General features: G+C 43.3%; 1 protein-coding gene across 1 annotated transcript; it reads left to right on the top strand.

The window, feature by feature from the left end:
• Nucleotides 1-2982: 2982 nt before the first annotated feature.
• Nucleotides 2983-7756, top strand: MRPS30 (mitochondrial ribosomal protein S30). Its single transcript, XM_009958089.2, has 5 exons — nt 2983-3652; nt 3911-4056; nt 5066-5168; nt 5693-5869; nt 7297-7756. The coding sequence occupies exons 1-5, from the start codon at nt 2983-2985 to the stop codon at nt 7563-7565; spliced, it is 1365 nt and encodes a 454-aa protein (XP_009956391.2). The 3' UTR covers nt 7566-7756.
• Nucleotides 7757-16171: the final 8415 nt, after the last annotated feature.

Here is a 16171-nt window from a genome sequence, read left to right as displayed (position 1 = left end):
AGTTTCAGAAAGAGAATATTTTCTATGTCATGCCTCCCTACAGAGTAGGTTCAATAAAGTGAACTGCAGTAGTTTTTGAACTACTTTTGGTCTTCAACTAACCCTCTCCATTGACCTTCACATTGGAACTGAGACGCAGGGATTTTTCTAGTTTCAATTTTAAAGATTTATTTTGAGGCTATGGCATTTGCCTTAGCTTTTGTATTGAGCATTTTAGGCAGAGTATGAGTTTTCTAATCCAGGCTCTTTTTAAGCATCCATTTAACCAACACAAAGATGCTCTGGGTTTATAGATTCAGGATAATTTGGATATTGTGGATTATCTCAGTAAAGAAGGAAAACAGACCCTTTTTGAACCGTAGGTTTGCTTTTTTGAACTGAGAGATCTATGGCTGGATGATATATTTTTATCAAAAGCTTAGGACGGAGCTGTCACCAAAGCGTGCCGGTACCTTTAACCAGACTGTCTATTGGGCCCTTTCATCCAACACCCTGCAGCTCCTAGATCAAGATGAATGATACTACAATGTACACCAAGCAAATAAAATTGACCTGTGACCAGAATATCAGTAGATAGTTCAGGGATTTTAAGTGTAGGTTAAAGCATAGCACTGCTTCCTGACACCTCTTATATAGTCAGTACCAGGCTGCAGGAAACATTTAAAGCCTTTGAATAAAGTAAGGAAGATAGCAGTGGTCCTTTAAACATTTACTTACTTCATCACTTATATTTAGTTTCTGTTTTGAACTTCTTCAGGGTTTAAAATACCCTATGCAAAAGTTGTTCAGTGTTGTACAGCTGAAAGGCAGGCAATTCGGATTTGACAACGTGGTGAAAAAGGTTTTTAACAGTGGCAAAATGTTAGTAATCCTGGTGCAGGTAATACAGTCCGTTGTATGAAGTAATGGGTACAGTCCGGTCACATATCCCCGAAACAAATGCAAAACTGGAAGAAATGCAAGAAAGGGCTGTTAAGATGATCAGGAAAATAGAGACCTGTCTGTGTGAGAAGAGCTTGCTTAGTCTCTGTCAATGAGGACTGAGAGGTGATATGACTTGTCTCCATCAATATTTTAGAAGGCAAACACTGGAGAGGAAAAAAAGCTAATTAAACGAAAGGACAATGTTGGCACAATGACAAGCAGGTGTAAATTGACCATGAATACATTTAAGCATGAAATGGGAAGAATATTTCTAACCACCAATGGAAATATCTATACTATATGGGATGAGGAAAAGGAGGGAGGTTGCTCCCTAAATGGTCAGTCATCCGATCTAAGGCCTTGTTCGTTCACCCTTCCGGTGAAGAGTGGCTGGATTCAAAAATCAAACATCCAAAGTGTAAATACGCAATTCAGAACTGAGTTGCAACTTAACATTTAAATTTGTCTTTTATAAAATACCTTGTGACTCTTAACTAAAGGACAGCTTTTGTTTACCTATGCATTAGCAATATTTTAATTTATATTTTACTCCCTCTTACAGAAGACAATGGTTTTGTATTCTATATTCTCTGAAGATCTCAACCCAAACACTGGGTTTCAATCTTTGTCATGTATTCTACAAATTCCTCCAAATACCATTGCAGCTCTGACGATCAGCTCAGCAGAAAGCTAAACTGAAGGGAGCAGATTATCTGGGATGTATGCAAACTGTCTCCTGTCCCAATTCCACTCCTAACTTCCTCTCTCACCCCCAGTAAGTATTTCAGACAGTTCAGACAATACAGAAATGTCACAGAAATACAGAAAAAAAGATCTCCCAAGAATACTGAGAGTGATTAATTTAAAAAAAAAAAAAAAAAAAAAGAAAGAAAACTTTTAGGAATAAGGAATAATAAATAGTAAGCTTCATTTGTCCACCAAAGAGAAATACCCTTCCTAAGTATGTCAAAAATGCAGCAACTGTAGCACTTCTTGCAGTGTCAGGATGACAATTTTAGCTTATTTAAAGTTTCATAACCAAATGCCATAATAGATCATATTTTAGCAGAGTTGAATTTCTTCATCAAAGCCAGCTTCATGGGCTTTGCAGCTCCCAACAAGCTGTTATTCCAGTTTACACTCAGTGCTGTGGGTACCCACTATTCTGCAAAAACGAATTTTACGTGCAGTGCAACAGAGCAGACGAACTCAGGGTTTACACTGACGGATCCAGAGGCAATGGTGCTGCTTTGTGCTCCTCACAGCCCGGGCCAAGTCATGCATGTTCTAATTTCCAGATTTTGTCAGTAATTACCTCGTATTTCCGCTACAGTGCTTGGTTTGTACAAAATCCTTTTTTCTAGTAGCAGGAATTCTGTACAAAAAAAGCGTTAAATCTATTTTTTGTTTTGTTTTGTTTAATTTCAGAGAGATTTTATCGCTGTCATGTGGACTCCGCAGCCGGTCTTTCAAACCATGGCGGGGGGAGGGGGGCAGAGGGTGTGTGGGGGGGCGTGTAATCATCTCCTGAAGATGAGTACGTGGAAAGCTGCTTCAAAAATGTTGCTTCCTCCAAAGGAAGCAGGTGAAGGCCCCTCGCCTGTGCCGCACGACCAACCCCTCTCCGATGTGGGCTGAAGCGTGGGCTCCCGCTGGCCAGCAGGGCACGGCGGCCCACCCAGCCCGCACGGAAGCACCGCAGCAGCAGCGCCGAGGAGGCCCCGGCGGCGGGAACCCAGCCCGAGGCTACGAACTTCCTGTCCCGTCGCCCCCCCCCCCCCCCCCGCTGTGCATACTGGGAGCTGTAGTTCTCGTTCCCGCAGAGACCGTGGGGCGCCTACAGCGCACGCGCAGAATCTGCGCCACGCGGCTTAAAAGGGCGATGCCATCCAGTGACGTAACTCCCGAAAGGTCCCTCGCCTTTCTGTTCCCGCCCACGCTCTCTCTGTCGGAGAAGCTTGCGGATTGGAAGGTGGGCTCGTTCACGTGGTTCCCAGAGGCCAATCAGGTGTTCCGGTTGCCGAAGGCTGCCCTTCCACTGTCTCACAGCTCTGCGAAATGGCGGCGCCCAGGGGGTGGCGGCTACTGGGGCACGGCCGGTGCTGGTTCTCGCAGACGGAGTCCGCTGTCCCCCCGCAGCCCCCCGACTCGCTCTATCCGCCCATAGTGGCTTCCGCCACGGCGAAGAGCAAAGCGGCGAAGCGGCGGCGCCTGGAGCATTTCAAGCAGCGGGTGCATGCGGCGGCCTCGATCGAGGAGAAGCTGCGGCTCTACGGCCAGCTGCAGCGGCCCAAGTACATGGTTTACCCGCAGACCTTCGCCCTCAACGCCGACCGCTGGTACCGGAGCTTCACCAAGACCGTCTTCGTGCCGGGGCTGCCCCCCAGACCGGCTGGGGCAGCCGCGAAAGCCCCGGGAGCGAAAACCCTGGAGGGCGCGGCGGCAGTGGCACCCGAGGCTGCCAGAGCCCCGGAGCCGGGAACGACGGCACCAGGGGCTGCGAAAACCCCGGAGCCCGCGGCGGGAGCGGTGCCGTACCTGGATATGGGCGAGCTGCGCTCTCTCGCCTGCGACGCCCTCCTGCAGGAGAGCTTCTACCAGAATAAGAAGAGGCCGTTCCTCTACCGCGATCAGGACCATACGCCCGGCCCGTTCCTTACGCAGCTCGTTTCCACCCTCGCCGCTTTCCTGTGCGGTCGCAACCCGCTGCTGGCTGCCTCCTCTCTTGGTGTGGAACGGGGGTGGGAGGAAGAGGGAAGTGGGAGCCCTTGGGCGGGTGGGCCGGTCTGTGAAGCCGGCAGGAGTGTAGCTGGTGTAGTTGAGTTGTTCAGACCATCAGTAGTAATTCATCTTGTCTTCAGCATCCCACGTGATGCGAGGGGATTTTTATATTTCTATTTTACTGTAGCTACAGAACAAGAATTAGGAGGATTTTAAATGCAAAGGGGCAATCTCTGTTTCTTTCTGTCCATCTGTTCTGTTTCAGATCTAAAACCTGAAGTTAACTATTACTGGCATCATGGTGAGGAAGTTGTTGTTCATGGACATCGAAAGGGTAGAGTTGATCCTGTGCGATTTCAGATAGATGATAAACCGCACCTCCAGATCCGTGTTCCAAAGCAACTTCCAGAGGTGTGAATATTTTCAAGAGCAAGTTAATGGCATGCATTTTCACTTAGGTTTCTGACAGTCATTGAAACCATGCGATAGGTAGTATGTGGAGGACCTGGTTAACCAGGCACGTCACACATTTTTCAAGTCTTAATGCCTTTACTACATTGTGGTAACTGCTTTGTAGATATTGAGACAGTCTTCTGAACTGTCCGTCATCTTTGTGCTTTAGATAAAATGCATGTTGTTAGAATTAATTAAATGGAGTCTTTAATTTGTGCTTGAAGTGGAGGCAAGAGTAGGAATTGTGGTATGGAATGTTCTCAGTGGAGGAGAATAAGATGGGAGAAATGGAGAAGAACAGAATGAAGAAGTAAAAGAAAGCACAAATAATGTGAATGTGAGCTCTGTGACCTGTTAGTATTGCTTAGCAGTTTTCTGGAAGATGTTTCAATATTCTAATCTTTTTTTTGTAGGTTTACGCAATGGTTATTGTGTAGTCTCTGAGGGTCTCTGTTGCCCAGCTTCCACCAGAAATACAAAACTGTGCTCCACTTTCTGTAAACACTGAACTTTCTTGCTAACTTAATTTGCTTAGGTTAGTATTGTCAGATGTTACAAACCTTGGCGTTTTTGAGGAACTGTCCAGGCAATTACAAAACGTTGTGTAGCGCGAAACACTGAGTACCTGTAAACTCACTGCTGGTTTAAGTTTGTTTATTGACTGTTGCTGGAAATGTTTTTGCTCACCTTCTGCAGAAGCGGATTCTGGTTTTGAAGATGCTTACAATCAACAGCTTTAACAGCATTTCACATGATTTTTTTTGTATATTGCAGAAAATTCAGACAGTGTAAGATGCATGTACGCTATAGCACTGATCATAAGACAAGAAGTTCTGTGGCAAAAAATGATTTTAAGTTAAAGTTACATGGTGTATACTTGCATGTTCTGCTCTCTGACCAGAAAGTGGCATATTATCTGAGGCCTGATGTCAGAAACATGACTTTTCTTTCTTTTACTTCCTTCAAGATTGTACCTCTGGAGTCAGATCTTGGAGATGTTCCTGTTGTTGATCACAAACCATCCAAACTGCCGTTGTTCAAAAAGCAGTATGAAAACAAGGTATTTATAGGTAAGAGTTTCTAGTCATGATCTGTTAACTACTTTTTGGTGTAAAAAACCAAAACAAAACCTGACCCCATAACAAACATCAGCCCCTCTCGACCTTCCTCCTCCCATCAACAGGAAAAGCCATTTGTATATTTTTGTGTGTGTAACTATACCGTATATACACTGTATATGTTTCTGTTGAGATTCCGTTTCAGTTAGGCAAGGGGGAGTAGCATCTTCCTGTGCGTGTGGTACTCTGTGTCCAGATTTGCTTGAAGGATCTGGGTTGAATAGAAAATTGGTAGAAAACTTGCTTTGAGTTTTGAGGTATCTCCTCAGAGATGTTTTAGTATGTCAGCTCCTGCCTTTTGGAGTTGGGCAAGCCCTCCAGTCTCACCCAGAAATGGAGGAATCTAAACACTTACACAGGTCTACAGTAGAGGTTCTAGTCTGTTGTTTGGAGTCTTTGATAATAAAGATGTATTTTTATGCATAGTAAAGAGTGTTCTCTGACTCTCTAATTTTTTTTCTTTTGGGGGAGCACAGGATCAAAGGTAGCAGATCCATGCTGTTATGGACACACCCAGTTTCATCTTATTCCTGATAAACTAAAAAGGCAGAGGTTTGTAAGAGCACATCTTGAGGATCAGATTGAAGTTGTTTATCGAGCTAATGGTATTGCAAGTCTCTTTGCCTGGACAGCAGCACAAGCAATGTATCAAGGTGAGACAGTCAACTTGATAAATTCTTCCTGGTAATGAACGCCTGCTGTAAAGTTTCTAACCTTTTCTGCTCACCACCTTTTCCTCATGCTATTTCTTCTGAAGACCATCCTTTAAGTAGGTATTTGAAAATGTAATTGAATCAATGAATGAGGCAGAACTTATATAAGGGAGTTAGCTGAGACTTTGAGTACTATAACTCGGGGAGAGTTAATTACGCAGAAAAATATTTTTTCGTATATAACACCTAAGCCTGTGCAAAAAACCTCGGTCCTGCATCGACTTGCTCCCTCCACATTTTTTACAGGTGGTAGATAACGTTTTTATCTGTTTATTTATTTATTTCTGAAACGACTCTGTTGCTTAGCGCTGTGTTTCAGAAGTGTCAATTCTATGAAACTACAATCAGTGAAAGAAAAAGGTCAGCAGTCTTCTTTTAGGATTTTATGCCTATGTTTGTCAAAAAATCCGGGAAGACCTGGATGGATAGACCAGATAAGTCTTTTGCTTATTCACGTAAATATGATTGTTATCTAGTGTTACTGGAAGATAATTGCTGGTTTGCAGTTCTGCTTGTGAAACAACACATGGAAGAAATTCCCTTGACTGTGTTGTATATTGCTGGCTCTGCATCAAATTTTTTATGTAATGGTATGTTAGAAAGCTTGAATTTTTTTGTGGATATAAAACATTGAAGTCAAGTAAGTCTTGGCTTCAAAGCTAGTTACGGTTGTCAGCACATTATGAGTTACAAGGGCAGCATGATTCAAATTTTATGAAGTTTTTTCTTTGTTCTGTAGCAGTTCCAGCAGTGTTGATTGCACATGATGCCAAATACCTTTTAAGAGTGTTACTGTATGTTACTGCTAGCACACATGCATAAATATGTGAAGAAAATATTTTTAAAAGACTATTAATGCTCAGCAGGGCTTGTTTGAAGTATTAATACTTACTGACATAGTATTCTTGGTATTGTCTGTCTGGTTATTACAGTCAGTTATGCTCATGCATACATATGCAAGCTTTCATCATGAAACGAATCTTCACTGCCCTGTGAGAAGTGTGGAATAGTAGAAAGACATTTCGCCTCAGGTCGCTTGCAGGAGTTGATGCATTAGCAACTTAATATTGGAAAGTCACTTGTCTGATCAGTGTGGGGTTTTTATCAGTCAGCAATAGGAAACTGTGTATGAAATACAAATGTGCCACTGTGTCCCTGATATTGGAAATACTCTTTAATTCGTGGTTGTGTTTTAGTTAGTCTGTATGAAGAATGCATGTGTTACTAAAGCAGATAGGACTTTTTCTCCTACTGAGTGGCTGCTGCAATTCCCAGTGTTTTTCTATATTTCAGGATTGGGGTTTAGATGTTTGTGCCGATAGGAATTTAGAGTCCTGTATAACTAGTGTTGTGTCTTTATTTTGTAGGGTTCTGGAATGAAGCAGATGTGACCCGCCCTTTTGTATCACAGGCAGTAGTGACTGATGGAAAATACTTTGCTTTCTTTTGTTACCAGCTAAATACTTTAGCACTAACTGTAGAAACTATTCAGAATAACCCTCGGAAGAATATTTGTTGGGGTACAGACAGTAAGCCATTGTATGATGTTGTGGAAGATGGTACTGTGAAAGGCTTTAATGATGAAGTTCTACTTCAGTTGGTTCGTTTTCTGTTAAACAGACCAAACCAGCTGTAAATCATTAGTGTTCCTGTTTATGTGCCTGAACTTCATTGTAACTCCATGAAGTGTGGGCTAGAATGCCTTGTTCTTAGCCAAGTATTTGTCTAGCAAACACTATATGCATCTTTCATGATATTTGGGTCTTAATTCTTTATTTTAAATGTATGATTCTGTACACTGAAAAATAAATCTCTAGAATACCTTAATGTCTTTTGTGTATGTACTCTTAGAAGTGTATTGCACTAATTCAAAGGCATATGAATACTTTGTTTCAGCAGTTTTTTAGCTCTATATTGAACTGTCACAGCAAAGCATGAATCTGTATGACCATCTGATGATGTCGCTAGGTGACTGCTGTCTTGATATTCAGCACCGGTGATGAAATTCTAATTTTGTGCCTGAAAAGAGATTAATTGTCTTTAATGTTTACTCATTCTAATGAGAAAGTGAGCTCAGAATAAAAAGTGTTTCTTAGAAGTGAACGATTGGCAGTTTAGTTGCATAGCTACGGAAATTTTTAGGCATTTATCGAGTGGTAGAAACACAATGAAACTTCCAAAGATTCTGTTATCAATGTGCATGCACATTTTTAAGCTGTCACCTCAGGAGCCACGTAAGAACTTCCAAATGCATTTGGTGGCTACAAGTTTTCCGTTTAGCTTGGGACCTTGATTACAGCTATAGGCATCTTGATGTTTTCATTGCTGGTAACTTGGGATGTCTTACAGCTGTTCTCAGCAGACCGCAGCTGAGCCCAAACCATGACTATCAGCATCTCTGATTAATCAGATAAAATAGGAATATTTACTTATCAGTGAAGTATATCTAGTTTTGAGGTAATAGTGCCTAGAATTTTACATAGTTCTGTACACTGCAACTGACCTTTTTGGAATGGCACCGGGGTCTTGTTAAGAGTCAAGTAGTTTGTTTTTAAAGAGACAGTACTGAATCATATGTGACTATTGAAATACTTGCCTGCACATTCTTCAGCCTAAGCAATTGGGGATCTGCTTCCTTTTTTAAACTGGCTTACAGAGTACTTTGCTAATGAAAGAGGACATAGTGGCAGAGTTTTATTTGATTGGTACTTTGCTATATTGGAAGGAACTATAGTTGCCACTTTCTCCAGCAAAGGATAATCTAGATAAGATGTGCATGAGTACTAGTTTCTTTTTAACAGAAGTAAAAGGTCCTTAAGTGATCTTTTTGTGTTAACAGTGCTGGAGTATTACTAGTCCTGGTTACTGCTGATCCTTGGATTAAACAAATGTTCTGTGTAGGAACAGAAGATAGACTGCTGGGTAGGCATGTTGATTGTATAGAATGACCTGTGACCTAGCTTAAAAGTGAGTGTTTGATAGTTGTTTTCTGGTGTGATAAAGGGATGATGCAAAATGAATGGAAGGATATTCAAAAAACCAGTTGGGTATTCTGACCCTGCAGGAAATCTTTACAGTTCGTGCACTGTGGTATTGTCTTCAGCTTGAATCTGTGAGTTGCATACAAATAGTGGCTGTGGAAAGTTGACACGTACAGTCAGAAAAGAAACTCCTGCTCCTAGGGTAAAAAACACTCATTTTTCTGTGAATCAGCCTTTTGTGTACCCTGAGGCTTCAGCTGTTGTAGAACAAGTTCAAAGAACTTTTTTCCTTTGTGCAGCTTCACTAGTGACTGAAATATCACTGTAGATTTGTGACCTGGTAGAAGAACAGTGTCGGAGTGAGGGAGGAAGGGAAGAAGGCCTAGTGTGAGCTGGCTGTTTTCTAATTGCAAAGTTCCAACTTCAGCTTTCTGCAGCTATCTCAAAAGGCAAGGGGATACCCTGGAAAAGCAGTGGGTGGCACTGTTTTACCTTCTACTGAGAAAAAAGTGTAATGGGCTTTGTTCTGCTTTTTTGTCACTGACTGGCAAAGTTGAGACATCATCATGTGTGCAGTTTCCTATAGCGATGTTTTGTCTTGTAGTCATCTGTTCAGGGTGCTTAATGCTGCCAGACAATGATAAAAGTCAAAAGAAAGCTTTTTTTTTTTCCCTTAAAGATCGTATAGCTACTGAATGTTTAAAAGTAGAAAGCTTAGAAGATGGAGCATTTCTATTCTTGAGCTTTGCTTGGCAGAAACCTCCCATGATTCTACTCCTTTAAGTCTCATGGGAGCATTGTTCTTGGGATTCTATTTTGTTGAGTTTGCTGTTTGAAAGAAACAAACGTAGGCAATTTGAAGAACAGAGAATGGAAATCTGCAAGTTTGGATCCTTTTTCCTGTATTATTTTCTGCTTAGGCCTGTTGGACTATATCGCAAGGAAACATAAGGCAGAATCTAAAAATAAGATTTGATTTTACATGATGAGGCAAGTATTTTCTGTAGTACTGAACTATTTTGCTTGAAACTTGTATCATCACAGAATGGTAGGAGTTGGAAGGGACCTCTGCAGATCATCTGATCCAACTCCCCTGCCAAAGCAGATTAGTCTCGAGCAGGTCACACAGGAACATGTAGGCAGGTTTTGAGTATCTCCAGAGAAGGAGACTCTACAACCTCCCTGGGCAGCCTGTTCAGTGCTCTGCCACCCTCAGAGTAAAGAAGTTCCTCCTCATGTTGAGGCAGAACTTCCTGTGCTCCAGTTTGTGTCCATTGCCTCTTGTTCTGTTGCTGGGCACCACTGAGAAGAGCCTGGCCCCATCCTCTTGACACCCACCCTTTAGATATTTATAGTGTTGATAAGGTCCCCTCTCAGTCTTCTCTTCCCCAGGCTAAAGAGCCCCAGGTCTCTCAGGCGCTCCTTGTAGGAGAGATGCTCCCGTCCCCTCATCTTCGTAGACCTCCGCTGGACTCTCTCCAGTAGCTCCCTGTCCTTATTGGACTGGTGGGCCCAGAACTTGACACAATACTCCAGGTGTGGCCTCACCAGGGCAGAGTAGAGGGGGAAGAGAACCTCCCTCGACTTGCTGGCCACACTCTATTTGATGCAACCCAGGATGCCGTTGGCCGCCTTGGCCCCAAGGGCACATTGCTGGTTTGTGGTCATCCTGTTGTCCACCAAAACTCCCAAGTCCTTCTCTGCAGAGCTGCTTTCCAGCAGATCGACCCCCAACCTGTACTGGTGCATGAGGTTATTGCTCCGCAGGTGCGGGACCCTACATTTGCCCCTATTAAACTTCATTAGGTTTCTCTCTGCCCAGCTCTCCAGCCTGTCCAGATCTTGCTGAATGGCAGCACAGCCTTCTGCTCTCTGTCGTTCCTCCCAGCTTCGTATTGTCAGTAAATATGCTGAGGATACACTGTCCCTTCATCTAGGTCATTGATGAATATATTGAGGCCTTAATACTGACGCCTAGAGAACACAACTAGTTACAGGCCTCCAACTAGACTCAGCACCCCTGATCACAACCCTCTGAGCTTTGTCCTTCAGCCAGTTCTCAACCCACCTCGCTGTCCACTCATCTAACCCACGCTTCCTAAGCTTACCTGTGAGGATACGATGGGTGACAGTGTTGAAGGCGTTATTAAGGTCAGGGTAGACCACATCCACTGCCCTCCTCTCATCCACCCAGCCAGTCATTTTATCATAGAAGGCTATCAGATTGGTCAAGCTTGATTTCCATGCTGACTACTCCTGATAATCTTCATTTCCTCCATGAGCTTGGAGATAACAACCAGAATGAACTGTTCCATTGCCTTCCTAGGAATGGAGGTGAGGCTGACTGGCTGGCAGTTTCCCGGGTCCTCCTTCTTGAAGACTGGAGTGACACTGGCTTTCCTTCAGTCCTCAGACACCTCTACGGTCCTCCATGACCTGTCAAAGATGGAGAGTGGCTTAGCAATAACATCTGCCAGCTCCCTCAACACTTGTGGGTGCATCCCATTAGGGCCCATGGATCTGTGGGTGTCTAGCTTACCTGAAAGATCCCTAATCCCATCCTTCTCGACCAAGGGGTAGTCCTCCGTTCTTCTGACTTCTTCCCCTACTGCCTGAGGGCCAGCTTTAGTAGTAAAGACTGAGGCGAAGGTGGCATTCAACAACTCCGCCTTCTCCATATCCTCTGTCACCGGAGTACGTGCCTCATTCAGCGATGGGCCCACAGTTTCCCTGGTCTTTCTTTTACTACTAATGTATTTGAAGAACCCCTTCTTGTTGTTTTTGACATTCTTGGCTAGATTTAATTCCAAGTGGGGCTTAGCTTTCCTCGTTGCATCCCTGCATTCTCTGGCAGTTTTTCTATGTTCCTCCCAAGTGACTAGCCCCTTTTTCCACCTGTTGTAAATTTCTTTCTTCACTTTGAGTTTTTCCAGAAGCTTCTTGCTCGTCCAAGTAGACCTCCTCCATCCTTTGCTCAGCTTCTTCCTCATAGGAATGCACCAATCTTGAGTTTGGAGGAAGTGCTGCTTGAATAGCAACCAGCTCTTTTGGGCCCCTCTGCCTTCTAGAACCCTAGCCCATGGGATTCCTCCAAGTAAGTTTTTGAGGAGGCTGAAGTTGACTCTCTAAGTCCAGGGTTGCAATCCTACTTATTGTCCTGTTTCTTCCACGCAGGACTCTGAACTCCACCATCTCAAGGTCACTGCAGCCAAGGCTGCCCCCAACCAGTCCCTCCTTGTTTGTCACTAGGAGGTTGAGCAGCACCTCTCTTCTCATTGATTCCTCCACCACCTGTGTCAAAAAGTTATTGTCAGTGCTCTGCAGGAACCTCCTTGGACTGTGGCTGCTTGGCTGTGTTGCTTTTCTAGCAAATACCAGGGTAGTTGAAGTTCCCAATGAGAACCAGGGCCTGTGATTGTGAGGGTAATTTCAGCTTGCTGTAGAAGGCCTCATTGACTTCCTCCTTCTAGTCAGGTGGCCTGTAGTAAACACCTACAATAGTGTCACCTATATTAGCTTGCCCCTTAAGTCTCACCCATAAGGTCTCAACTTGTTCCTCCTCCTCCCCTAGGCAAAGCTCGATACATTCCAGATCCTTTTTCACATAGAGGGCAACTCCCCCACCTCACCTGGTTGGCCTGTCTTTGCTGAAGAGCACATTGCCATCCATGACAGTATTCCAGTCACGTGAGCTATCCCACCATGTCTCCGTTACTACTATGAGATCATGGCCCTGCAACTGCACACAGATCTCTAGCTCTTCCTGTTTGTTCCCCATGCTGCTTGCATTGGTGTACAGGCATTTTAGGGAGGTAAGTGAGCATGCAGGTTTCCCTGGAGGGATGGAGGAGGATCTACCGTAGCTATACATGCCCTTGAGGCAGTTGGCCTTCTGGTTTTCTCTTGGAGAGGCAGCTAAGGGACACTTGTTACTGCTCTGCTTGGCCTGGTCTATTCCCCAGTCTAATGCAATGGCATGGGCATTGCCACCCTGGACCCCACCCCAGGACGCATTCAGTTTAAAGCCCTTCTTACCAAGTTGGCCAGCCTTTTACCAAAGATACCCTTGCCTCTGCCAGAGAGGTGAATTACATCCCTCCCTAACAGGTTAATGTTGAAGGATGCCCCATTGTCATAAAACCCAAAGCCCTCAAACAGCACCAGCCACGTAACCAAGAGTTGATATGCATTATCCGTTGATTTGTGGCTGCCTCTTTTCCCCTAACTGCTAAAATGGAGGAAAAGATAACTTGGGTGCTCAAATTTTTCACTGTTGACTCTAGGACTTTGTAGTTGTCTTTGATTCTACACAGGTTGTGGCTTGTTATATCGTTCAAGCCCACAAGAAAGAGTAACAGTGGGTAGTAGTCCATGCTCTTGACAAGCTGAAAAGTAGTAGTGGTAGTAGTAGCATCTTCAAGTAGGTGACTGATCTGTGAAATTCTACCTGTGCTGTTGTCTCAAATTATGAGACTGCAAGTGGTGACTTGGAATGGAACTGTGTAAGCAGCCTTTCCCAAAATTCAAGCAGAAAGGAGGAGATGGGAAGACTCTGAAACTTTCTTATATCTACATAGGGTTATGTTGCATGAAATTGTTGGGGTAGATAGTTGTGTTTCCTTTCAGACAGGAGAAATAGCTTCAACATTTATAATGTCTGCTTGGTCATGCAGAATTCTGTCCTGATATCTCTTCTGTGCTGAGGTTTTCTGTTATTGGAGACGACACCTGTTTCTTTTATCCTTTTAACACCCCTGCCAAAGCAGGACCACCTAAAGTAGATCACACAGGAACACGTCCAGGCGGGTTTTGAATGTCTCCAGAGAAGGAGACTCCACAACCTCTTTGGGCAGCCTGTTCCAGTGCTCTGTCACCCTCACAGTGAAAAAGTTTTTCTATATTTCCTTGTCTGGAGCTCCATGGAGGGTTTTTTTCCTGAGGCAGGAACAACTCTTGGAGTCAGCTGTTGGTGAGAGAGTCTATTGACAGCGTGGGCTACTGGCTCTGTAGAGACTGTGGATACTGGCAGTGTATCTCCGATGGAAGCAATGAAAATGGCTTTCCAGTCTATTCTATGCTAAAATGAGTCATCATCAACTAGTAGTATAACCAAAGTGCGCCAGAGTAGGAGACCTGTGAAGTTTGCATTGAGCTACTACAAAAACTGGTCTGGTACAAAAGAATAGCGTCCTGTGGATCAAAACTGAGCCCAATAAACATAGCCCCAAGAAGGCTTGCAGAAGAGGTTGCACAAGAACTGCTTTTTCATGGAGGAAGAAACTTACCAAGTGGGTAGAATTGTCAAAGTAAATGGATTTGTCAAGTGGGTAGAAGTGTCAATGGAACGTCAACAAGCAGATGATGAAGACCATGGAAGTAAGTTAGCAATGACAAAACTTGAGGTAGCATCAAAACCAGAGTGGTTGCAAACAGTATGTAACTTTACATACGTTGTATTCTAGTAACGTACCAGAACCCCACTGAGACAAGACCTTCAAGAAAAACAAATTTAGGATCCTAAAAGCCATGAATTATACATGTACGTAATAGCTAATATGAAGTCCTCTGAGTCTGGGACCAGAGACAGCAGACTTGAGACAGATGGGATTTTTCCCATTCTCTCTTTTCCAACAGAGTGCCATTCCCACCAAAAGCAATGAAGTCAGTCACCAAAAAGCAAAACAACAAATCCCTGACAAAGAAAGGGCAGATAATTGCTAAGGGAGGAGTGTTCCTGTGATTCCATTAATGAAACTTACTTTGGTATTCCCGAATAATACTGAGCAGTGGTAGAGTGGAATGCCACAATGGTTCTGAGATTGGCAGGGGAAAACAGGTAACTGCTCCCCCTCTTTTGCTACTGTGAAAGGATGGCAAGTGCAGGTAACACTACATTTGGCAATTGAATACAGGCTAAGGTTGTATCAAGAACGTGAGAGAATGAGAAGTTGCTCAGCCAGGTCTATATGGTTTGAGACATTTATCAGGTGGATTGTCGGGGGTAGTTCCTGGCAGGGCTGATCATCTTGTGGCTGCTTAATCACAGGAGAGGTTCCAGACAGTGTTAAAGAAGCGCATCCTGTTCTGATTGTGGAAATTCTGGACCATGAACTATCGGAGGATGTTAATAAATGAAGGCTAGTAATGGTTACAGGGATTGTGCTACAGCCCTTGCCTGGTATACTGACAAATTATGTAAAGTTTACATGGTAAATACATGGTAAAAAAGATTTTCAGAACTGAGTTTCTTGGGAGACTTGGCTGTCCTACATCTAGAAATAGACTAAGAATTGCAAGCTACAAGGACTTAGCATATGGGCACTACTAATACATTTATTAATGCATGTTGTGATGTGAAGGAAGTTGTGAACCTCACTACATCCTTCTGCAGGAGCAGCAGTTTAGAATTAAAGGGATTAGTCACATCTAATTGGGAGTGAAGGAAGGCAGTCTAAAATCTGTCATGCTATTCAGCCTGCTAACTGATGCATTGGTCTGATATTGTTTGAAGATGTGAGCTGGAGTTTGAAGATGAAACAATTGTTCCTCAGCTTTGAAGGTGATCTGGGTGGGTCACTACCAGTAACAGATGCCCTATGAGGAGTTTATTTACAACCTTTTAAAAAAAATCATTGAAGCAGGCAAATAGGTAGAAGGACATTTGGCATGCTTTTTATGTCTCTGCAGGACTAAGTGCTATGTAGCTTATGCTATTGGAAACATAATTCTTTCAGACAGGACAGGCAGCTTTATGGTGTCTGCTCAGCTGTATTGACCTGTAACTATCTGCAATAATTTTTAATGTATCTTCTCTTTTTTTTTTTTTTTATTGTACTTGATATCTGCATAATTTGAAGGTTCCATCTTTAGCTGAAATATTCTTTTGAGTGAACATTCATTGTTTCTTCTTGGTCTTCTAATAACTAAAGTTCAATGTACTGAACTACATCTTCTGCTACAGAATCTTCTCTGTGTTGCCTTTGTCATTCCTAATAAGTCATGCTTGTTTCTTTCCTTGTATAGCAAGAAGAGTTGATTGTAATGTCTCTCCTTTAAAGAAAATTTTCCTTGCATTTCTTTCCTCTTTTCTGCTTTCAATATTCTTTTAACCTGTAATCAACTCAGTACACTTTGTCACTGCTCTCAAGGGACATGACATAGAATCTTTTTCACTGTTTGAAGGTATAGCTTCTAACACAAGAGTGTCTGCACTGCAAATGTGCATACTTTTGTCAGTCACGTATTCCAGAGCAGGTTTAAA

Source organism: Leptosomus discolor, chromosome Z, assembly GCF_034619465.1.
Source record: "Leptosomus discolor isolate bLepDis1 chromosome Z, bLepDis1.hap2, whole genome shotgun sequence".
NCBI lineage: Eukaryota > Metazoa > Chordata > Aves > Leptosomiformes > Leptosomidae > Leptosomus > Leptosomus discolor.
Note: the sequence above shows the minus strand (reverse complement) of the source record. Positions and strands in the feature narration are given on the sequence as shown.

Coding starts and splice junctions, on each gene's coding strand:
- MRPS30 (XM_009958089.2), top strand. CDS start 2,983: ATGGCGGCGCCCAGGGGGTGGCGGCTACTGGGGCACGGCCGGTGCTGG. Junction 4,057..5,065: donor TTCCAAAGCAACTTCCAGAG/GTGTGAATATTT, acceptor ACTTCCTTCAAG/ATTGTACCTCTGGAGTCAGA. Junction 5,169..5,692: donor TGAAAACAAGGTATTTATAG/GTAAGAGTTTCT, acceptor GGGGGAGCACAG/GATCAAAGGTAGCAGATCCA.